The following is a 23,328-nucleotide window of genomic DNA, read 5'->3' on the forward strand; positions in this document are numbered from 1 at the left end:
CCTCAATGAGATCTCCAAACAAGTGCGAAGAAGGAGCTGGCAGAAGGAGTTTGCAGAGCGTGACAGCAGCCCTGCTCATGGCACTGTTAGGCTGCTGAGTTTACTTTCTGGACCCCAGCAACCCTGGATTGGAGGGCAAGGCTCTGGAGGCAGCATGAATCCAGCCAATGGGTCTCTGTCCATCACAATCCTGGGGCTGCCAGGTCCCAGTGGTGAGAGCCCCGCCTGGGGCCAGGTGTCTGGGTTGTGGTCCTGCTTCATCTCTTCTCCCCATGCACCTCTGTGGGCTCCTCTACAAACAGATCATTCCTGCACCATTCACTGTCCTGTGAATACCTCTGAAAAGGGAAGGATGCCTACGTGGAAGAAGCACAGTTTGTTGCTTGTGCTGTCCTTTAGCTGATGCTACGAGGCCTTTGCCTCTGCCACAGTGCCAGGTTGGCAATGGGGAGTCTGGAGGTAAGGTTACTTGGGCTTATATGAATGGCCATGATGTGGAGCAGGCAAAGGAGTGCTGGCCTGGAGCAAGAGGGAGACCTGGCTCCTAGTCCAGAACTGCTAGCAAGCAGCTCTGTGCCTGCCTCCTGCTCCTAACCATGGGGTCTTCATCCCACAGGGTGTCTGACATGGCCAAGAGGCCATGGCATATCTGTGAAAAAGTATTAGTTCCCCCAAGCTAAGCACCATCAAGCTGAGCTGCCCTGGGAGCAGTAGGTGTCGTAGTTTGGGGCCGGGACAGATGCATACACAGTAGAGGACAGCAGGCTTGTGGCATATGAGGGTCTAGGTGGGGAGACTCTGGCGCCAGGCTCTGGCACCAGGCTCTGCCCCGTGGATCTGTTTGTCCACCAGGGAGCTCACCGTGAAAGTACACAGGACACAGGATATGAATCTGGCAGGCAGGGCTCGGGTATTGCAACTCCTTATTTATTAATATATAATAAAAAAGAAATGAAGGCTAAAAGCTCATATCTGCAGCTGTTTAGATCTTTGTTATAAAGTCTTGGTCGTTTTGTCTGGACTGGCTGTGACCTTCAGCTCCGGGGTCTGGGCGAGGAAGATGTTCCAGTGGCCTGTGTGGGGCGAGGCAGGAGAGAAGGAAGAGGGTTAAGTGTGTGCAACTGCCAGCAGGAAGTGCTCAGGGCTGGAGGAAGTGCCTTGGCTGAGGTATAAAAGTCCACTGGGGGCATGGAGGCACACATGTCCACAGCATGGGTAGTAGCACATGACCAGATATGTTCCCCCACAGTATGGATGCTGGCACATGACCAATCCTCTGACAACCTAGGCCTGGGGCTGGGCTGTCCTCCTGATCCCTGTCAGTGGTTCTGTGGCTGTGCCCCCCCCCCCCCGACTCCCAAAGCCTCACATGAGCCCACCCTCCTGAGTAATGTGGGGCAAACTGAGGGCAGCAGAAAGAAAATAAGTGGGGAAGGGATAGCGGAGGGGAGTTTCAATGAGGAATATTCTAGTTGACAAAGTGTGGTAGTACCAGGTTTCGGGGACTCAGACCTCCCCTGCTATAGCCTCATCTCCCTCACCCCAAGACCAGATCCAGGCAGCTCTGCTTCAGCTTCCAGCTCCCAGACAGAGTTAGGAAATCTCTGGCTCTGACGCCCACTGGATTCCTGTTCTGGGAACTGACGTCTGTGACCCAAGGCTCCCCCCCACCACCACCACACCTTCTCCCGACACCAGCAACTGGGAGCTTCCCTCCCCAGGCTCCATCCCTCAGCCCAAGCTCCCACCTTCTTGGGTGCCGCTGAGCAACCGGAAGTTCTGTGCCTCTTTCTGGAAGTCTTGCTTCCTCACTCTCTTGATCTGGATCAAGTGGAAGATTCCTGAAAGGAGGAGGAGCAGAGACAGGACACAGGCAGAAGCCTTACAGTCAGCGAAGCAGGGTGACCTCCACACGCAGCTGCCCCGGCTGCCTCTTTACCCCTCCTTCCCCTCCCCGCCACCCATGTCCGCCCCCCCCCCACTCTAAGCTGACCCTAAATCCTGATGATAACGTTTCCGATATCTCCCCTGTTCCTGTCACCAGCATCGTATGCTGTCACCCTGTTCCTCTGCTACAGTGCATAGAGCTGGCGGGAGTGGGAAACAGAGCAGAGAGAGGAGAGAGGGAAGGAGGAGGTAAGACAGGGAGGTCTAGTGGCCCATATGGACTGCTCAAGCATTTTCTCTGGGCACAGGACATATGATAATACCCAACTCGTGAGCCTCTTTGCATACTAGAGACTAGCAAGTATTGGCCTGCAGCACTTCACCTGTGCCCCGGCCCTAGCCAAGGGGCTGAGCCCCTGCAGATGCCAGCCCTTCAGGTGCAACACCTTCCACCACCACTGCCTTCTCCTGTGGCCTCACACACATTCCTCCTCAGCTTTTGGATCGGAACTGGGACACTCCCAAGGCAGTCTTAATACTCACTTTCCACTAGTTTTTGGTGCCTGTTTCTCACATGCTATCATTGTAACCTTTCCTGCCTCCTCCACCAGACTGGGATCTGCTGGAGGGCTCTCCTGTCTGGACCCCTGAGCTTGGCCCATACAGGGCATGGAGAATCAATGAATCTTTGGATGGATGGACAGACAGGCAAATACTATGTGTCCTCTGTCTGGGCCAGGCCTAGGTGGGGATGAGGGGTCAGCTGGATCCTCTGATATTTGCATCTCACAGGAAGCTGGCCACTGGTACCGCACAGGTCAAGAGGCCATGCCAGCTGTTAGCCACCAAGGTCACTGGCCAAAAAGAACAGATGCAACCAGCAAGGCCTTTAAGAAGACCAAGAAACTGGCCTTGAGAGTCCAAGGGGAACAACTTTGATCTTGGGGATGAGCTGGTTTTTCCAGGAACCAGGAAAGAGGAAATGCCCAGCCCTGTCCTTAGGGCCTCAAGCACCAGGATGTTGAAGATACTCAAGCCAGTGGCCCAGGGCTAATCACAGTGGCAGGCTATAAACACAAGGCGAGATGCAATCTTGTCCCTCTGAACAGGCATGCTCCCCAGGACACAAAATAGCGGGTAGAGGATGGTGAGACGAGATAAGTTCCCACACAGTGAGGTGTGGAAAGGTCTGGGCTCCTTGTCCTGAAATCAAGAACCAGGCTGAGAGTCATAACCGTGCCCCTTGCCTCTGAAGGGCTGTGCCAGGGCAGAAGGCAGCTGGCTCTGTGGGTCTGTACAGCAGAGTGGGCACTGACTGGTGGGCCAGGACACAAGGCAGGCTCAGCTCAGCATGCAGTTGACCCCTCTCTGGGTGGAACCAGTTCATTGTTGGCAATGGGAGTGGGCCTGTGTACCATCAGAGGGCTTGCAATTGAGACCCCTCTGGTCCTTTCTCCATGGGTCTTAGTCTTGGGCTAATCCACTGCCCAGATCTGGTGCCTGGCACTGGTCCTGTGATGGGGCCTCTGTGGCACAGGTTTCCATGTCCCCCTGGTCACTCTGTGTCTGAATAAGGAGATAGGAGTGTTCCTATTGATGTCAGCCCTGCGGCGGGGAGGAGGGGGCTTTCATTTGATTCCCAAAGCTTGGAATGGAATAGGCAGGCAGATGGGGGACCCATACAGGCACCCCAAAGGGACAGGAGATGACTGGCAATGTTGGTTGCTAGTGACGGGATGGTAGAACCTGGTGCTGGGAAAATGAAGGCTAACCCCCATCCACCTCACTCCTTTTTGGCTAGGCCTGGCGATGAGACTGGCCATGAGCTACATCCTGGCACACCTTGGTTTCCCTCAGCCAATACATAAGGTCACCACTGGGAAAGCAGCACCGGGGACTGTGGGACCTGCATTTGACTCTGCTTCACTGTTTGAACAGGGTGACTATAAAGTGAGTCATTTGATCTCTCAGACTTGGTTTTCTTACCTGAAAATGGGGACATTAAGCACATGGCCCTTAGGTTTCTTATGAGGATTAAGCAAGGCAGATTAAATGCAGTGCCTGCTACATACCAATTGCAGAGTGTGGGGCATGCAGGAAGAGCTGGGATTTGAGGCTGTCACTGCTATCCTGCCTGCAACACATCCCTGTTGCCTCTCTGATTCACAGAGGCCCTTCCTCAACCAAAGCCTTCCTCATTCCCAGCCTCTAAGCCACGAGCCCTAGGACAGAGGCTGGGCCCCTCTCCTTCTATGATCCCAGCACCTGCTGGAGACAGGTGGACAGAGGGAGGCCCAGAGTAGATACACGACTAGAGCAGCTGTCCGGGGACTGATGGAATATTTAGGCTCCATGGAATCACAAGGGTTACTGCACCAAAACCCCTGGGCTGCCTTCAGGGTCCCACCCCCCGTGTCACATGCTCAAAGTAGGACACTGTTCTTCCTATCATTGAACCGCTGCTCCTTGCTACTCTAACCAGCCTACAGGGTGGCAGGAGAGGGGACACTGGCATGTGCAGAGGTCAGGGACTGTACCCATGCTGAGCCATCCAACCGTCCAAAAGTCTTCTCCCCCAGTTCACAGTTAATACAGGCCCAGAGAGGTGAAGGGCATGTCCAAGGCCACACAGCTAGGAAAAAACAGGCAGAATTCACACTGGCTTAGCTTGGATCTGAACCCCCAAATCCCTGCTGGGTGCCTGCCCCTCTCAGTCCCTGAGATCCCAGCTGCTCCCCCTGCCCCGGGGTAGCCCTGCAGAGTCTTCTCTCCTCCAGGATGAACAGCTTCACTTTCTTCATCCATCCTCCTACGACATGGGGGCAGGGCAGAGCAGAGCAGAGCAGGGAACAGGCCGCATCTGACGCCACGAATCACGGGCTCTAGCTCCCGTCCTCCACTTACTGGCTGTGTGGCCTTGGGCCAGGCACTTCACCCCTCTGAGCCTCAGTTTCCTCATCTGTAAAATGGGGATAATAACTCCTAACTCTCTGGACCGCCAAGGGCAAAACGCGACAGTGACAGCACTTTGGGGATGATCACTGCCATCACCTTCCCTCTCCCACATGCTGCCACACCCCAGCCAAGCTCATCTGTAGTGGTAAGTGACCTGAGAACTAAGAACCCCTTAAAGCCTTCGGGCTGGATTGTGGCTCTCTGTTTCACCCTACCCAGGGAAATCTTATGACTTGATGTGCTATAAAACCAAATGGTCAGCAATTCCGACATCCAGGACACTCGCCCTGACCTTCAGTTGGTATTGGGGCAGCCTGTCACACAGGTACATTTCTGTATGAGAGATTGCACTGTGATGTCGAATTGGCTTAGAGTGGCAGGCTCCATGGTTTGGAAAAGGTGAGATAAAGACGAGCTGAGCCCCTCCCACCTGGGGAGGTTGCCCTTCCCTGATCCCCCCTCCATCCAGCATCTAATTTCATTAGTGTTGGCGGTACCCACCTGACTCCTGCGAGTTGCAATGATCCCTTCCCCCAGGAGAGGGAGCACTTTGAGGCCTTGGCACTGAAGCCTCATCAGAAGCTTCATCAGAAGCCTCAGAGAATCAAACTGAAACCTGTGGAACCATAAACTCCTACAACTAGTGATGGGCAGCCAGAGGCACCTGGCCAGGGCCTCTGTGGGGGTCACAGCTCAGGGAGGAGGGGCGGCCAACACTCACCTTTCACCAGCCTCCAGAGGTAGATCTCCACCTGGTCTGAGGCCTCATGCTCCAGGGCAAAGCGCCGCAGGTTGTCCGGGCTCGGCGAAACCGAGGTGTGGACGAGGACCCGGCCTGGCATCTTGGGACACCTGCTGAAACTGACCTCGCTGTGGCCAGTGTCTGCCTTGTCCTCTGGAAGAAGAGAAGCTAGTGAAGGCCCCATCTGCACCCGCTGCTCCTCTTGACACACATTTACTGAGATTTCACCATCCCATGGAACCCCCTAGTACCCCAGACTCTGCAGGACCTTTCCTGCAGCCCGGGGCCCTGGGCAGAGTGCTCCTCAAGTCTGATACCTCCAGCTGCCAGAGGCCCCGGCACCCTCCCTTCTCCCAAGCACCTGGCTGTACCTGGGCAGACTTTGCAGCACTTCCCTGCCACTTTTTCAGGATGATGGCAGGGGTACTCGGTGGGGCAAGTCACACGCTGGCAGTCTTGGTGGCCATCGTGACAGCTGCATAGGATGCAGGGCAGGGGGCCGAAGGAGCGGAAGGCTGGATGCCACACCTCCCCATGGGAGTAGGTCTTCCCACCATGCATGCAGGCTATAGCCAGGAGGGCAGGAGAGAAGGGTCAGAGCCTGGGGTGGGGTGGGGCAGGAGGGCTTGCCACTGCCTGGGAAGTACAGGCCAGGAACAAGCCCTATCCTTGGGGCTGAGCCTGCTGAAGGGGGAGGGTCTTTGCCTGCCCTCAAGGGTGCCCCAGGGGAACAAGGATTGCCCCCAGCCTGGCAGCAGGATGATGTCAACTTCTGCCTCCACCTGGCGGCTGAGTTCCAGTGGGACCCTCTGCCTTCTCTGCACCTACATCCTGTCCGTAAAAGGCATGCTGGGACTTGGTAACCCTGTGACTCCTCCCTCTTCACTGGCTGGGGTACCCTGTAGCAAGACCTCCAGCTTCCCCCCCACACTCTGTGACCTTGGCTCCCCATCCCTCCCCTAGCACCAAGCTCCAACTGCCCTGCCTGGCTCCCTCCTTCCCCCATTAAGCACTCGCCCTCAGCACTGCCTTGCAATAAAACTCTACCCAGCCAGTCTATGAGCCCTGGAGGGCAAATGCCAGTTCCAAGGAGAGGCAGGTGCTCAATGAGCATGTAGTCCCATCTCAGAACTATCTCTGTCTTAAGACTCCCAGCCTCAATGTCTTCAAGGGCTCCTTTGGCTTCCACGGGCCAGGAGTCCACAGGCTTGTAGCCAAGTCAGGATTGGAGAGCACTGACTTGAGGCAGGAGAAAGCCATCAAGGTGCCCCCTCAGCATCTCCCATGCTAGAGGGGGAGCCTGGACTTCACCTTTCTTATGCTTCTCCTTCAGGACGATCTTGACAGTTGTGCTGCCTGTCCCTTTGGGCCGGAAGTGGCGAGGGATGAAGCCCAAAGGGGGGCTGAGGGCTGTGGGGGCCGGAGTGCCCAGAGCCCTCTTTCTCATGCTGTCCCCCACACAAGGATCCTGAGAATGTCTCTGCAAAAGGGAAGGGTGCAAAAACCACTGAGTGAGTGTGGCAGGGCTGGTGGCCCAGCAGAGAGAGGTCTGTGGGGTGGACTCCATGTGACTTCCCAGGGAGTGGCCTGGCTGGGGACTCCTGGCCTCCCGGGGACGATGACTTGGAGATCCAGCCTTTACTGAAGGCAGTGGTGCTGACCTGGGACACATCAGGTCCCAGGATCAGAAACGTGTGGAACTCGCTGCTTAGGAGCACACAGCAGAGATGCAAGTGAGGAAATGTCCCTGTGTCTGAGAAGACTCAGGCCATTTTCATGAGGCTTGGTCTCAGAGCATCCCACAAGCAGGAAGATCCTGAGCAGGCCCCACCCAGAGACAAGGGGTCCCTGGAGCTCAGGGCCCATTTCCTGTGCTGCAGACCAGATATTGGGAGGGCTGGCAGATACAGCAAAGGTGGGTGGTGAGGGCAGCTGCAGGGAGTAAGGTACCTCACAGAGCCCAATGTTTGAGTATCAGGCAGCTCTGACCTGTGGGAGAGCAGTAGGTAGGCTAGAGACAAAAAGCAGAGTCCTTTAGGTCCCTCGCTGACCCAGCATCGCCATGGCTGTCTCCTGGCCTCTCCTGCCCTATGCAGACTCCATTGGCCTGGAGCTCAGTGCACAAGGGCTGCCAGAGTGGAAAGTTGTCTGAGGCCCTGCACACCCCACAGGCTTTTGGGGGAAAAGTGTGAATAGCATGCAGGCAAGAAGGAACCCAACCGTCCAAGCCCCAATGGGTGACCTGCCACAGTCACCCAGTGAGTTAGCAGGTGGCTGCTTGAGACCTGGACCTAGGTGCAGGAGGGCCCAGCTGACACTGCCTCCAGGGGAGAGGAGGGAGGAAAGCAGGGAAATAGCTCAGATACAGGACAGGTGTTCTGTTCCTGGAAAGGGGTGAGTAGCAGCAGAAGGCCAGGGAGAGACTGGGCTCAGGCCCCTGGGAACGAGAATCCAGTCTCTGGTCCCCACCAGAATCCAATAGAGCACATGGAGCTATGTACACTGCAGGCAACACAAGAGGACACAGTGGGCCTGAGAAAGGAGTGAACTGGTTCCTCCCTCTGCTCTGAGCATGAGAGCTGGGCAGGGGGACTCCAAAGAATACAGCCGGGGAACTGGGCCGGGAGCCCCTCCAGCAGAACTGACCCCCCCAGGCATCCCCAGAGGTGGACGGAAGGAGCAGTGTCCAAGAGAGGGAGAGGTGGTAGTCTGGGGCCTCCTGCCCTGCCTGGAGCTTTTTTGCCCCCTGCTTGGTCAGCCTGGTCAGCCTGGACAGGAATCACCATGGGAGACTCGGGAAGGGGCTGGAGCCAGGGGTTGCCACAGTAACTGAGCAGGGAAGCCAGCACTCACCGCCCCATTGTGTGCTTCGGTGTTCTCCTCAGCAGGCTGCTCTCTCACCCCATCTGCAGACTCAATGGGGGGCCAAGTCAGGCTTAGACTGCTCAGCCTCACTGGCTGCAACCCCAAGGCCACTCCATCCCCTGCAGGCAGGGTCCTTGTCCTTGGTGCAGACTTGCTGCCACTTCTCACTACAGCCTCTGCTTGCCGGCTGATGCAGTCCCTGAGGCTGTTCAGTCTTCCCACACTGACCTCCCAGATGGGCCAGAGCATCCTGTTCACCCATAAAAGTTTCCTCTCTGGGACACTAAGCTATCCACTGCTCTAAGTCACTCTGGAAGCCGTGAGGCCTTGGCTGACACCACATGGTCCTAGAACCCTACCTTCCTGCTCCAGTGTCCCTGGGAGCCAGCCACACAAAACCCACTGCAGCCAACCCACCACCCAGTGACCTTCTCTCTCTCCGGGTCTTGCCACACCATACAGGGGAGCTGTCCCCAAACATTTCTGCTGCAGAGCCCAAACGTGAAACCAACTACTAGTCATTCCCAGGGTCACCCTCGCAGAAAGCGTGTAACTAAGGCCACAGGAGGGAAGAACTCGTGGCGACAGAACCAGGATTAAGCTGCCAATACCCACCTCCTGGTCCAGCATGCCTTCCAAGGCATCAACACTGGAGGAAAATGTTCCATGTAGACCATTCTACCTCCAGGAAGCTTTCCTTGCCCACCTCCTGACCCACAATTAATAGAACCACCGCTTCCTCCTGCTCAAGTCCAGACTTCCCTTCCTAGTCTGTGTCTGAGGGAGGAAATGCGAGTTGTCTGTATAGCCACCCCCTGCCCATCCAGGTGCTGCTTTAGATCCTTGGCCTCATCTGATGGCAGGCACTTTGTCTCAGGCACCCTCTGCAGGGTTCCAGCTCACAGCTGTCCTGTCTCTCCCACCCTTCTCCTGCCATGCATACATGCATGCACAACAGGACAGGGAATGCAGGAACCAGCTCCCTGGAGCACACCTTTGGTCCATACAAAATGACAGCTGAATTCTCTCCACTCCCCCCACCCACCACCCCAGATTGTTCTGAGAAACTCAAGGCCAGGTAGAGCAATGGGTGGCACCTGCTAATCAAGCAGAAGCATTGTGTCACTTCTTTCTTTCCCTATACCCTCATTCCTGCTCCCTGTGACTGCAAGAAAAGAAGGAAAAGAGAAAAGTGGCACTTCAGCTGCTGCCACAGGCTCTACTTTCCCAAGCAGAGGAAGAAATACCCTGCCAGCTCCCCCATGGAGCTGCTCTGGCTCTGACAGCCCTGGAGGAGAGCAGGGTGGGCACTGGGGGTGCCAGGGGCAGACTCACCTGTGCAGGCCTGGCAGCAGGAGTCAGGTAGTGGGAGGGGAGCTGGGCAGCCTGGTTCGGGGCAGGTGGTGAGGCCGCAGTAGATCTGGCCCTCCTGCCAAATAGAGCACATGGTCTAGGAGATGAGATCTGCTGAAGGCCAGCCTTGGGGGCTTAGAGAGTCCCCCTCCCTTTTGGGGGGTCTCCCCTGGGCTTGGGGAAGGAGGAAGCAGCAGAAGCTCCTGGACAAGGCCCAGCCCTGCACTGCCCTATTCTTGCTCCAGGCCCTGAAGGTTGACAGTCACCCTCCAGCCTATAAAATGTATGCATGCCTGGGGACTAACCAGGCCTGATGCTCTTAGCTCTGGATGAGATCTGGCACAACCAGGGTGGTAGGGCCACCATCCCGCATCCTACCCTAGTCACAGCAACCTGTGAGAGGCATTCTCTCCTTACCTACAAAGGAGCAGGGTCTGGCATGGAGCCACCAGCCATCTCAGGGAACTAGACCAGGGGAGGAGGAGGGGCTAGGGCCGGAGAGAGCTCTGACTTCAAGCCCTTGACCTTCACCTTCAGGACCCAGTCAGAAAAGGCAAGAGCACTGGGCAAGGACCCTCTGGGTGCAAGGTGTCCACATGACCTCCAGGAAGTCACTTTCCTCCTCTGGGCCTCACTTTCCCATCTGTTGAATGGGAGCATGCCTGTCTGGGATGTGAGCATCAGGGAATTGAAGTAGGAAACCTTTTCAACTGTAAGGCATGGTCCATCTGGGCCCTCTCCCTAGTCCCTTTGTACTGAGTCTGAGAAGTACAGATCCTGATCCCTGAGAAGGGGCAAGGAGACAGTGAGTCACAGGTGGAAGATGAGAAGAAGGAAGAGACATCCAAGGGCCTAGAGGGGCACTAGGACACCCTCTCTAGCCCATCATTGTCATTTCCATCTCTCTTCCAGCCCTGTCCTATTGCAACACAGGGGAAGGAGTGTGAGCTGTTGTCAAGCAGCCCCAGGTCTGCACTCCAGCCCCACCACCTGCGGGCTGTGGGACCTCAGACAACTTCTCTGAATGGTTCTGAGTGCAGGACTAGTGATGTGATCAGGTGCTGTGTGTGTTTACTCAGTGCTAGGAAGGAGCCCCTCCCTGCCCCATGACGTGGGAGCGAAGGGGTGCGTGTGTGGCACAGCACAGACACCTGAGGATACAGACCTGCAAGAACTGCTCACTACAGAGAAGGGACCTGCTCAGGGTCATGAGGGGACATGGAGCAGAGTTAGAGCTCCAATGTGAGTCTGCGGCTCCCTCATTTAGACAGAACATCAGCAATGGGCCAGATTCCAGACAAGGTGGACTGGGAAGTGGGGAAGTTAAGGGGCCAGGGCTTCCCTGCCAATTCCCAGGGGAGGAGCTAAGTCTGAGGATGACACTGCCAGGCTCATAGCCCCCCTTTCCATACACCTGTCTTCCAGAGCCCTATAGGCAAAAGGGGGACTTTCTCCAAACCAGGCCCCACTCATCTTGCTTCTGTTCCCTATTAATACTGTCAAGTCAGCACTGCCACCTCCCGTGGCCCAGCTCTGGTCACAGTCACCGGGAGCTGAAGTACCGAGAGCAGATGCCACTGTGGCAGGCTAGCAGGTGCCCTGGGACAGAAACATGGTCACTCACTCAGCAATCATCACGGGCACCCCCAGGCCCTCAGCCATAAGCGACAAAAGATAGAAAGCAGGTAGTAAGTTCCTTCTGCTGAGAGGAAATACTATAGGGCTGCTGTTGATACCAGGGGACCAGTCAGTGTCGGTACTGTAACAGGATACTTGGGAGGGTGTGGGAACCTGGTGACAGGTGGTCCGCCCCCACCCAGGCATTGTGGATGGTCTTACGGTACAGCTGCACAGCACACACTGGTTGGGCAGACGGGCAGGGAAGAGCTCATGGGCACTGAAGATCTCGCCGTGTTGGTAAGTGGTCCCATTGTGCTGGCAGGACTTTGGGGGTACGCGGAGCCCAGAGGGTGTATGAGGTTCTGCAGGGCACAACAGGAGGAAGAGGAAGGAAGACAAGACTCATGCTAGAATTGACTGAGCCTTTTTTTTCCCCCTAAGGATTCTGCATTTCATTCCTTTTTGGCTTTTAAACCCAGCTCTGACCTGGGCCTTCCATGGCTAACCAGGAGGTCCTGCTGCCAACTGTATTGTCCCACAGCACTCCCTTGCCTCTCCTTGGCTGCCCCTCACTGGCCTGCTTCTTTTGAGGCCTTCTCTCCTCACTCACCTCCACTGGCTGGGGTCTCAGGCTTAGAAGCTTTCAGATGCTTCAAGTCATGGTCTCACAAATCTCAGTGGCCAGGCACTCACTCCTCTGTGTCCTCCACCAGACCCCCAGCCCTCGCCCTCTAGCCAATGCCACCCACTTCTGCATCCCAAACTATGTCTGCTACCCCTAACTATAGCCAGAGACAGAAGCCCTAGGATGTCCTTTGCTCCAACAGATGCTTTTTCACCTTGTCCCTCCCCCTGCTGTGTATACCTCCTTAACACTGACAAGTTTGCTGTACCTCAGCCTTGAATGCACCTGTGTCTTGACACCTCTAATGGGTAGAGACAGCCTCTCTTACTGCCAGGAGGCCAGCATTGGAAAGGATGCCAGGGTACTTACCCACACACCTGGGGCAACACTGCTGTGGGTCTGTCACAGTCTGGGAGCAGTGGACAGGTGGGCAGCGGAGGTGGTAACAGTTCACATGGGGACCCTGAAGGGGACACAAGGGTCAGTCCTGCTGCCCAACCACCCTTGCCTCCCACCCGTACCTGGCCTGTAGAATTCTGTTCTTGCTCTAAGCCCAAGCTGGGACCGAAAACTGAAAAACTGGCTCCTGCCTACTGCTCCACGTTGTTGCTTGGCTCACCCTACTGTGGCCCTACCCACCCTGCCTATCCACTGATTTGCTTGGGTGCTGTGTCCCACTGCTGGCACTTCAGAAATATAAACAGAAAGGCCCTGTGTGGAAGCCTAGTGGCTAAAGTCCTCACTTTGCATGCACCAGGATCCCATATGGATGCCAGTTCGAGTCCTGGTTGCTCCACTTCCCATCCAGCTCCCTGACTATGGCCTGGGAAAGCAGCAGCAGATGTCCCAAAGCCTTGGGATCCTGCACCCACATAGGAGACCCAGAAGAAGCTCCTGGCTCCTGGCTTTGGATCAGCTCAGCTCTAGCTAATGTGGCCCTTTGGAGTGAAACAGCGGATAGAAGAGCTTTCTGTCTCACCTTCTCTCTGTAAATCTGCCTTTGCAATAAAAATAATTAAATATGTTAAGGAAGGAAGGAAGGAAGGAAGGAAGGAAGGAAGGAAGGAAGGAAGAAAGAAAGAAAGAAAGGAAGGAAAGGGACCTGGCATGGTGGCCTAGCGGCTAAAGTCCTCACATTGAACGCACTGGGATCCCATATGGGTGCCAGTTCTAATCCTTGTAGCCCCAGTTCCCTTCCAGCTCTCTGCTTGGGGCCAGGGAAAGCAGTCAAGAATGGTCCAAAGCCTTGGGATCCTGTACCCACATGGAAGACGTGGAAGAGGCTCCTGGCTCTTAGCTTTGGATTGGCTCAGCTCCAGCTGTTGTGGCCACTTGGGGAGTGAATCAATGGATGGAAGATCTTTCTCTCTGTCTCTCTTCCTCTCTGTTTATCTGACTTTCCAATATAAATAAATAAATCTTTAAAAAATAAAATAAAAAGAAATACATACAGAAGCCCTGAGTGTCTTGGACACCGACCTTGTACACCTTCACCTCTTTAGCTTTGATCCTTTCACACAGACCCAAGCAATGTGATGGAGGTGGGAATGCCACACGTGGTGACCAGGATGGGACGAGACTAACTAGCTGGCATTAAAGAGACTCTGGGCCCTGTGATCCCACTCCATGAGCCTCCAGGAGCGGGGAGCAGGGGGGGCAGGGATGACAAAGCCTTTGGTACACCAGGAAAGGTCAGACCCAAGTGCTTTAACAAACAGACACAGAGCTGGAGCAGAAATGCAGCTGAGCCATCTTCAAACACGGGCTTTCCTTCCCAGCTCTGTCTTTCCCCATTTTGCCCTTCCCTCCCGTATAAGCTTACAGTCTCACAAGCCAAGACATTACCAGTGCCCTCCGGGGTCTCAATGAAGGAAGGAACCAGAGGGAAATGAGAGAAACAGGCAAAAACAGATGGAGCCTATTAGATGAATGCAGCCAGCAGCACTTCTCCCAGAGGCAGCCTCTTGCCCCATGGAAGCCCCTAGAATCAGCCCTGCCCCCCCTGAGGTCACTGCTTTGCAAGATGACAGGGGTGACGGCCATGAGGCCGTCTTGCAGACCAGCACATGTATGGTGCTTAAGGAATGTCAGCAGGGCAAACTCAGACCCTTCTAAGAGAAGCTAGCAAGCAGTACCAGGGCCTGTGTCACCTGAAATGCTAAAAATTTCTCTGGCCATTGGGGGAGCCTCTGGGTGAGGAATAAGATGGAGGCAGAGTTGGGCATGCCTGGCGGGTCCTCAGGAAAGGCCTGTGCCACCGCTTGTTGAGTGGATAACAGGACCTTTATTTTATAAATAGATGCGCTTGCTCTATTTTGTCAACAACCCCTGAGTCCAGCACTGTGGCCCCATCTTGTGAAATGAGATGAGGATGCCCTAGATGGCGCAACGCGGGTCGCCAGGTCGTGCACTTCCCGCCAGGCCCAGCCGCTAGGCGTGCGCATGCGTACCAGCGCCACACCCCATCCCGGGCCGTGCACCGACCGAGTTTATGTTTTTCCTGAGTTTACATCCTAGCCACAGGAGAGGGATATAAAACAGCCAGCAAGCAGGGCCCAGACCATTTCGGATGTTAAATTTATGACGTCCATAAAACAGGCCAATGTGATTGGGTTAGCAGGAGTCAGGTCCTGTTAGAAACAGCCGTCAGAGGAGAGGCCTGGTCAGGAGGGGAGGCTTGCGAACCAGGAGATGAGTGTCTGCTGGCGAGAGGACCGGGGCTGCGAGCATGCACCACGCGTGATGAGAGCCGACGGGGCCCGTGGGGTGGAGTGGAGAGGCCAGGTAGACGTGTGGGGAGCAGGAGACGCGCGCGGTAACAGGCCTGCACTGCAGCCCAGGTGAAAGGGGAAAGGGCGCCATGGCGGCGGGAGGGACTCGGGGCGTACTGGAGATATCTGCGGTGTGAAGGCTGCTCTGTGTATGTGTGTGTGTGTGTGTGAGAGAGAGAGAGAGAACTCTGGGGCAGAAGACACAGTGAGTCTTAGGCCTTGGCCTCTGTCACTTGGGTCAGATGCTGCTTCTAGAATGTTCTGTGAGGCTTCCCTTTTGTTCTCTGGCTGTACATCCTCAGTTCTTTTGGAAAAGGCTGACAGACCTCAGATGTGCTGGAGCAAACCATTGGAGAGGCAGTCATTGCGAGGAAGAGGACGGTAGGGGAGGGGTTCACTTATATTTGTGTCCCAGCCCTACCTGAGGCCAGTGCAGTGGCAAGAGTAGGGGAGTCAGAGGCAAATACCCCAGGATGAGGGAGCAGGAGGGGGCTATCCCAGCCCTCTCCACTCTGTCAGGTCTCCTCAGGAGTGGGGAGGCCTCTTCTGGCTCCCTGCAGAGTGAGAGTTTGGCTCCAGCTCAGCAGTAGGTACCTGCTTTCCTCACACACTGGCATCCACACCACAGAAGCCAAGTTTGCCCACACTGTGTCCCCAGGGAGCTAAGCAAAAGCCAAGGGGTTTTCGTGCCCCTTAGGCCACCAGCTCCTCTCTCATCCCTCCCACCTTTCTCCCTCACCCCTTCCCTGGGGCGTGTAGAGCACAGGGAGATCTCATTTAAACCATCTGCTTGATTATACAAGGCATTGGGTGGAGGGAGGGGAAGCTGAGAAGAAAGACACAGCCTCCTTTGCCTTTCCGAGGGTTTTCACTCTCAGGGTCTCAGAGGCAGTCACTGATAGCCACAGATGCCCATGGCATCTGCCATTAGCAACCAGGGGAAACCTTGAAGAGCAACTCTGGGGGTCACTGGAGTCGGGAAAACTACGTGGAAAGGAAGCAGAGGGCAGGTGAGACAGAGGCCGGCAGGAACATGAGCGGAGATGAGAGACGGGAGACCCAGGGTGCAAGACACCTCTGCAAGGTGTGCTGTGGCCATCAGCTCCTACATGGTCACACTGGCAGCGGAGCAGCTCATCACAAGGGCCTTCGGCTACAGTCAGCAGCACAACTCCAGGGGACCTGGTTCCAGAATGCCTGGCCCTGCAGGCTAAGGTTGCTCCCCCTCCTTCAGGGGGAGCTTCTCTGTAGGTCTCCCAGATGTACCTGATGCTTGCAGAGGGCTGGAGAAACCTACCTCAGAACAGGTACAGCGCAGGCAGTACATCAGGCCTTGGGGCTGCAAGTAGGGGTGCCAGCTCTCTCCAGGAGAGTATCGCTTCCCATGGAAAAGGCAGAACATGTCTGGGCCTGGCAAGGCAATCCATGCTGTATGTTAGTCCCATAAAGCCCTCATTGCTAGGGAAGCACCCTCAGCATCTGAGGGCATGTTATGTATTGTGCCGGGTCTGTGAGCCCCAGGGATGGAGGGTCTGGCGGGGACCAAGTTGCCTGGCCTGGGTCCTTGGCCCACCTGTGCAGTGGGGCCAGGCACCACGACAACGTAGGCAGTGCTAGGGCAGTCGCGGCAGAGAGGCAGGGCCAGCCCCTCCAGGGAGTGCGAAGGCACTCACTCGGAGCCCATTGCCAACCACTGGAAAAGTTTTATCAGCAACAGAAATGGACTCCGTCTGGCTCCTCCCACTGAACCCACTCACTCTGCCCTCTGGGGCCTCCCAGGATGAGGCTCTGAGGCCTGTCACCCTGAGGTCTGCCTGAGGGATGCATTGGGCCACAGACCCCATTCTCCACATGCTGCTGGCTGACCAGCCATATCAAATGAGCTATGTTTATCTCTCCACCTCCACCATCCAAGGCTGGAACACAGGTCCAGCTGGGGTGCCCAGCAGAGCCAGCCCAACTCTCCAAGGAGTGAATAATGTCTTTCTTCCTCTGTCCCTTCCCCCAACCAAGGAGGGAGATTGCAACACTGCCCCCATGGTAGGTCTTGCCTGCTGCTGAAGAAAGCCTGTCCTACCTTCTTTAGGGCGACCTCGAAGTCCCAGCCCCCTGTGCCAGTTGGAAGCCTGTCTACTTCACCGCCTGCTTGGAGCATGAAGACAAGGGAGTCTCAGCCAATTCCTAGGCCAAGAGCCCTGCACTGCCACCAGCCCCACCTCTACCAGTAGACCTGGCAGAGGTTGAGAATGTGGGGGGCCTGGCAGGAAGCCTAGCGTGGCCACAATCCCCACCCCACCATGCCCTCCAAGGTGAGAGGCACAAGGAGCAGTGGCACTGCCTGGAGGAGAGTGCCCAGGCAGCCTCGGTTCCCACAGGCCTGGCACTGCACCCAGTCCCGGTGCATGGCTGCTGGGCAGACTGCTGGCTCCTTCAACTGCAAGTTCATGGTGTGGCTCTTCTCCAGAAACCTCAGCTTTCCATTTGCGAATTAAGAGGGAGGGTGAATTGTGATCCTCTCAAAGGCCTTCTGCTCAGGTAGTTTATAAACCCATAACTGCAAGATGCTAAGATTCTGCAGCCCTAGGTTTCTAAGGCTCAAGATTTGCAAAGGCTTTTTTTTTTTTTTTAAAGAGCCTCTGTGTCACTGGAAAAGAAGGCGTCTAGAACTGGCTGATGTTATGTGTGGTTCTAAGCTTGGGTTGTCCCAAGACACCATAATTCTTAGTGGATGTGTAGATGGTCCTCTCCTGTGCTCCAGGATGAACTACAGTGAGCTTCCAGCAGCCACTCATCATCAATGTTATAGCCTCCCTTTCCCTACGTCCCCTTGGTCCTCTGTGGCCTTCCCTGCCTCTTCTCCCACTCTGCCATCCCTCCTTCCACTGTCCACATCTCTCTCACCACCCCTAGAAGCCAAGTAGCTTTTACTCGGGATTAGTACAGTAGGATTCACATCGTGTACTTGGCTTTTATTAGCAGCCTGAGTTTAGACCAATTATTTAACCCTGTCAGGTCTCTGTGCCCTTGGAAATGAGTCTGCTAATCACTCCCATTGACACAGTTAATGTAGAATTCAATTAAATAATCCAGGTAGCATGCCTAGTGCCCGACACCTACTAGATGCTCAATTAAACAGTAGAAGAAAAAACCCAGACAAAATGCCCAGATCTGGCCATTGACTCTGAGCTTCCTTAATCATCTGTTTTCTTGTGGAATTTCTTTTGTTCCTGCAATGCTAGCTGGCAGAGCCCAGGCTTCTGTTAGGGCACGAACATTGTTTGACCATTACGGGTACCTGGAAGGCCACCAGTCTCCTTTAGGAAGACTGAGTTCCAGCCTCTATCGTATCCTCTCCCCAGTGGAGTGGAAATGCTGGTTCAGTGGATTTTTCTCCTTTCTTGAGAGTGAGAACTGAGCCCGCTGAACTTTGCACTCAGTGCAGAGCCTGGAGTTGGCGCAGGAGTGAGTGAATGGATAATGGAGCGGTTTTAGACCAGCAGTGCTGGAAGGGAGACCTCTTCTTCAGAAAGAGAGCTTTCTTTCTACAGGTGAGGCAAGCCGCCGCCTGTCTCTCTGCCTGCACACCTGGCCACTCAGCAGCAACGGACTCGGGCCTGCCTTTCCAGCTCCTGGCCATCTCAACTCCCAAATCACCTGCCAAAGCAAATAGCACCCTGGGGTGGCTGGGGGAGGAGTGGTTCTGGAAGCCTCACGGATAAATCAGCATTTCCCAACTATTCCCAACCAACTCCATCCCACAGTCCCACCTGAGGCTTTCCCATCATCATGATGAAGGCCCAGGAGGGGTTGAGTAGGAGTGAGCCATGTGGAAGGAAACTCACTCCAGTGGAAGCAGAGGAGACAGCCAGAAAGATACTTCTAGGCTGGAGAAAGGCTGGCCTGGGCCCCCCACCCCGAGAACTGAGTGAGGTCTAAGATTGTGGCTGGCTGGCTTGCCCCCAGCCTGCAGGAACTTGGGTGAGCCAGACTGCTCCAGGAATGTGAAAAGGTTTACATCTTGTGCCTCACACCCCCACAGCCACACTCTTTCCGTTTATTTATAGTCCCCTGTTCACACAAACAAGCCTGCTCCCCTCGGAGACACAAGCTCTGCTCTGGGCTCGGGCACCCAAAGGGGGAGGGCTCTTATGGGAATCAGTGACCGGGCTGTGCAACCCAGGCAGAGGCACTTGACTGCGCTTCCCTGAGCTTGACCCCTGGCACACGGCAACTGCACAGCAGAGGAGGGAACCATCAGACCAGGAAGAGAAACTGTCACCCGCCAAGAAACTGCTCCTGTGCTGCCTGGGACGTCTTATAAGGAAGAGCTCCCAAGCACAGGAATGGTTTGCAGAAGACCAAGAAACAGCCCTCTCTGTGATGGGACCCTGCCTACAGGAGTACTATAATAGGAACACACCCAAAATGATCTCAGCACACCTCACAGGGACACCAACCTCACCCTATCCAAGGGATTCTTCAGGAGTCCAAGGGATTCAAGATCCCTGTCCCGGTGCCCGGCGCCGGGGCTGGCGGCTGGGGGAACTTGAGAGGCCAGTCCTTGGAACAGGTGCAACAGCTGGAGCATGGCGCAGCTGTTGCCCAGCTCAGGCTTAGCAGTCTGCAAGCCAGTGAGTGAAGCAGAGACCTCTACTGGTGGAAGTGGGTGTTACAGGACATCCTATTTGGAGCTGGGAACAGGGGCCGGTGAAGCTGGACTTGAGACGTTGGCCCAGGTGTCTCCCACTGCCTGATGCACATCTAGACAGGTAACTGCCACCAAGCTGGCCTCAAGAAAGTGCCCTGGCAGGGTAGAATAGTAGAATCAAGACCACAACATCTGGGGATCCTAGAGGTTTGAGATTGCGAGCTGTTAAAGTGGCTGGATCCATATTGATCATCCACGTGATTCCAGCCATTTCACTGCACAGACAGGCACCCCGCTCTGGCCACACTTGGGATTGATGGCCGAGGGGCTGAAGCTCATTCTCAGCATGCCCTGTGCACCACATCACACTGAACGGAACTGCCCTCCTGCCTTCCAGGGGCTAGGACTCCACCACCGTCAATCCCCATAAGTCAAAAGATCCTTGGAGAAATGGCAGAAGGGTCAGGATCAGGCATTTCACTTGGCAGACTCCCTTTGGAGGAGGAAGAGAAAGCAGTGACATAGCAGCGATCTAAAGAAGGTGAGCAGTAAGAGAGGAGCACAGAAGAGAGGTGCTGACCAAGGGGAAGGGCCCTGCAGAGAGAGTGAGGTCAGCTCCTTGCTCCACAGACAAGAGGGGTGCCCAGAGTGGCCAACATCACAACCTGATGTGGCTCAGCCTTGGGCTGTGGACAATGCCAGTTAGTAGCCAGGTCAGGGACCCAATTTGGGGAAGGGTTCAAACCTAGGGGTGGAACTGGGCTTCAGTCTGCATTCCCACTTGTAGACTTTAGGGCTCAGCCCATGGCTACAACTAAAACTCAGAATGACTTGGAGTTGGGGCCCAAACTACACCTGGAGACAGCTCTGTCTGCATAGCCTTGACGTTAGCACTCTGCAAGGCTTGGTCTCTTCCAATGACTGCACAAAGACTAGAGAGGGTCCCTGCTGGCTCCACTTCTGAAAGCATCTAAGAAGTCAGCAGGAAATTTCTCACCCATAGCATGCTTGAGATTGCATTTAGAGGAAGGCCTTCTCAAGAGGCCTGCCTTTATAGATACATGGGTTCTTGGTACAAGACAGAATGAGGCCCAGAAAAGGGAAGTGACACAACCATTAAAGGACAAATCAAGAAACCAGAAGGATCCAGGTCTCTGTTCTTTAAATAATTCACTATGTGACCTGAGGCAAGTCACTCCCCTTCTTGGGGTTTCAGTTGAACTACAAAGATCTGGAAGCCATGGTAGAAGCAGATGGATTTGAAGGCTTATCCAGCTGTGACATCTCAGGATCCACTCCCTGTTAACCATCAGTTCCCCTCACCATAACTCTCCATGAGTCTGCTCCAAGTCTCTTCCTCACACATCTGGAACTTCTGTTTAAGAGATGGACACTGGCAGAACCCAGCGCAGGGTGCAGGAGGCCAATGGAGGCAAGAGAAGGGGATCCAGTCCCCAGGAACAGGTAGCGGGAAGAGCTGAGCCTGAAGCAAGGCTGGCAACAGTGTTTAGTATGCGAGCGACCTTGTACTGATTTCCAAGATGCAACAAAGCCAGGGTTCTCTGGGGGAGAGCTTGAGAACTGAGCGACACAGTGCCAAGTGGAAGAGTGGCAAGTGTGGGGGACATCCTGCACTCAGCCTCTCTTTAAAAACAACAGGCAGGTGGTAGGAGGAAGCCCCCAAGGTTCCAGGAGGAGGAGACCCCCAGAACATTGCCTCCTTTCAGCTTCCCATGAGCCCTTCAGGTTCCCTATTGGAATCTTTCTCAGAGAAGAAACTTGAAGTCCAGATAAATCATGACTCACACAGATTCACACCACTACAGGGGCTGGAGCCAGAATTGGAACTCAACACTGAACTCTTCCCACTGCCCACTTGCAAGGACTTCTCTGATTCAGGGTGTGGGCAAGACAGAGAGGACCAGACACACAGCTTGCCCTGGGGAGCCAACACAAGAGCAAGATCAAAGCCAGCACCACCAACTCCAGAAAGTTCCATGCAACAGGAAGATGCAGACAGAGGACCTATGCTGTGCACAGGAAACAGCAGCAGGCTGGGGGCTGGGGAATGGGAGATCTGCCACGTGTGGCCCCTTCTTGGCTATCATGTCTGCCATGTATCTCAGGGTTTGAACTAAGCTCCTTTCTCATCATCAGGAGACTCTCTGGTTTGGTTGCCCATCCTCACAGCATTCGGGGAGACTGGCCAGTCTGCTGAGGGGCAGTGAGGATTTGGGCTTGAGAGATGTCACCATCTCTTGGAGGTCACCTTTGTCCAGGTGGGAAGCCTGAGTTAGGTGACCCGTGGGGTGCTTCTACAGCTGCCCTGCACCCCTCCTCCCTTCAGCCCCGAGTGAGTCCCTTCCCTAAGCTTCCTCACTGGGAAATGCACACTTTACCTGGGTGGGTGAGAATCAGAGAACAGTGCATGGGTAGCATAATTTGCTTGCTTCTTCCCAAGGGCCCTCCATAGCCATCCTGCCTTCCTCACACCGCTTACCTGCAGCCAAACACACTCCGCTCGCTCCTGTATCTGCCTTGCCCCAAACCCCCTACCCCAGCATCCTCTAGTGCACGGCTGCAGCCCCCTCCTGAGTCCTGCCAAGTGTCCCACCCTTCTGGCTGCCCCGGACTCACCGGCCATTCTGGTCTCCAAGGAGTCTCCAGCCCTGTCTGCGCAGGTGCTGCCCGGATGGCCGTCAGACAGTCAGGGGTGGTGGGGTGGGGGAGGGGTGGTCCCAGGTCCTGGCCCTCGCTTGCATGTCCCCCCCGCGGAGCGCATCCCTCACTGCCCGCCCAGCCACCGTCTGTACTCACGGGCTCGAGCGTGGGAGTCCAGGGGGAACCACAGCAGCGCAAGTCCCAGCAAGGAGGGCAGCACCCTCACCTCCGGAGACATCCTTCCTGGCCCGGGCTCGGGGCGTCGGCAGAGAACGTGATGAGGATACCGGGACACGGTCCTCCTGCGGGGTCGCGGGGAGCGCTACGAGCGCCGAGACAGAGAAGGGACGGCAGGGACCAGAAGCCAGGCAGGTAGGTGAGAGAGGGAAGTGGTAGGAGCACGCGGGTGTGGAGGCGGAGGACAGTCCGGCTGCAGAGAGCACAAGAAGTGCGAGGGAGAGGAGGAGGTGGCTGCGATGAGGGCAGGGGTCCGCAGGGCGCACAGCGAGGGCCAGGCGTGCGGGGCCAGCAGCGGCCGCGGCAGAGGCTGAGCACGCCCAGGGCGCCAGGCGCCTCGCTCGGGCGCATTTGTACTTTACCGCGGGAAGCAGGCAGCCCCGGCTTGGCGCTGGCCCGGCGCTGGCGCCTCCTCTGGGGGCACGGCGGGCTCGGTGGATTGGCCACCCGAGAAACAGGCCCACTCTGCCCCCGCCTCTCCCGTGCCGGGCGCTCCAGGCGCCGCGCCGAGTGGAGGCGAGGGGGCTGCGGAGGGGGGAAGGGTCCACCCGGGCCAGGCAGGGGGAGGTTAACCCCTGACGCCCCGCGGATACCAGCATGCAGTGGAGGTTTGGGGGGGTCCAGCCGAGACAGCAGGTGGGACCAAAGGAGGAGTGGGTGTTGGCGCTTGTGGTGTAACCAGGGAGGCTGCGGAGATCGCGCTAACCCGTTTGGGGTAGGGCGATGGGGAGGCGTGGGCGCGGAACTCCTCTGCACCTGGATGGAATCAAGGTACTTGGGGCTGTTCAATCAGCTGGCGTGCGGGCAAGCTAGCCCAGCTTCGACTTGTCCCACAGTTACAGAGCTGTGATGATCAACGTTGGAGCATCTAGCCTAGTGGGGAGGGGACGTTATTTTAGGTGCTCAGAAAGGCGGTTGTCCAGTCGCTTCACCCTTCAGACCCTGGGGAGTCTCCTGTTCCTTG

At 55.8% G+C, this 23,328-nt stretch overlaps 1 protein-coding gene across 1 annotated transcript; it reads right to left on the reverse strand.

The window, feature by feature from the left end:
* Nucleotides 1–993: 993 nt before the first annotated feature.
* Nucleotides 994–22,365, reverse strand: CHRDL2 (chordin like 2). Its single transcript, XM_040964310.1, has 11 exons — nucleotides 22,284–22,365; nucleotides 16,116–16,228; nucleotides 12,417–12,510; nucleotides 11,642–11,784; nucleotides 9,785–9,878; nucleotides 8,438–8,490; nucleotides 6,896–7,064; nucleotides 5,956–6,150; nucleotides 5,564–5,737; nucleotides 1,749–1,841; nucleotides 994–1,073 (listed from the first exon to the last, which is right to left on the reverse strand). The coding sequence occupies exons 1-11, from the start codon at nucleotides 22,363–22,365 to the stop codon at nucleotides 994–996; spliced, it is 1,290 nt and encodes a 429-aa protein (XP_040820244.1).
* Nucleotides 22,366–23,328: the final 963 nt, after the last annotated feature.

This window comes from Ochotona curzoniae, unplaced genomic scaffold (genome assembly GCF_017591425.1).
Source record: "Ochotona curzoniae isolate NIBS_2020 unplaced genomic scaffold, NIBS_Ocur_1.0 scaffold_3223, whole genome shotgun sequence".
Taxonomy (NCBI): Eukaryota; Metazoa; Chordata; class Mammalia; order Lagomorpha; family Ochotonidae; genus Ochotona; species Ochotona curzoniae.

Coding starts and splice junctions, on each gene's coding strand:
- CHRDL2 (XM_040964310.1), bottom strand. CDS start 22,365: ATGTCTCCGGAGGTGAGGGTGCTGCCCTCCTTGCTGGGACTTGCGCTG. Junction 9,879..11,641: donor GTGTGCTGTGCAGCTGTACC/GTAAGACCATCC, acceptor TCTATTTGGCAG/GAGGGCCAGATCTACTGCGG. Junction 7,065..8,437: donor CCGAAGCACACAATGGGGCG/GTGAGTGCTGGC, acceptor TCCCTTTTGCAG/AGACATTCTCAGGATCCTTG.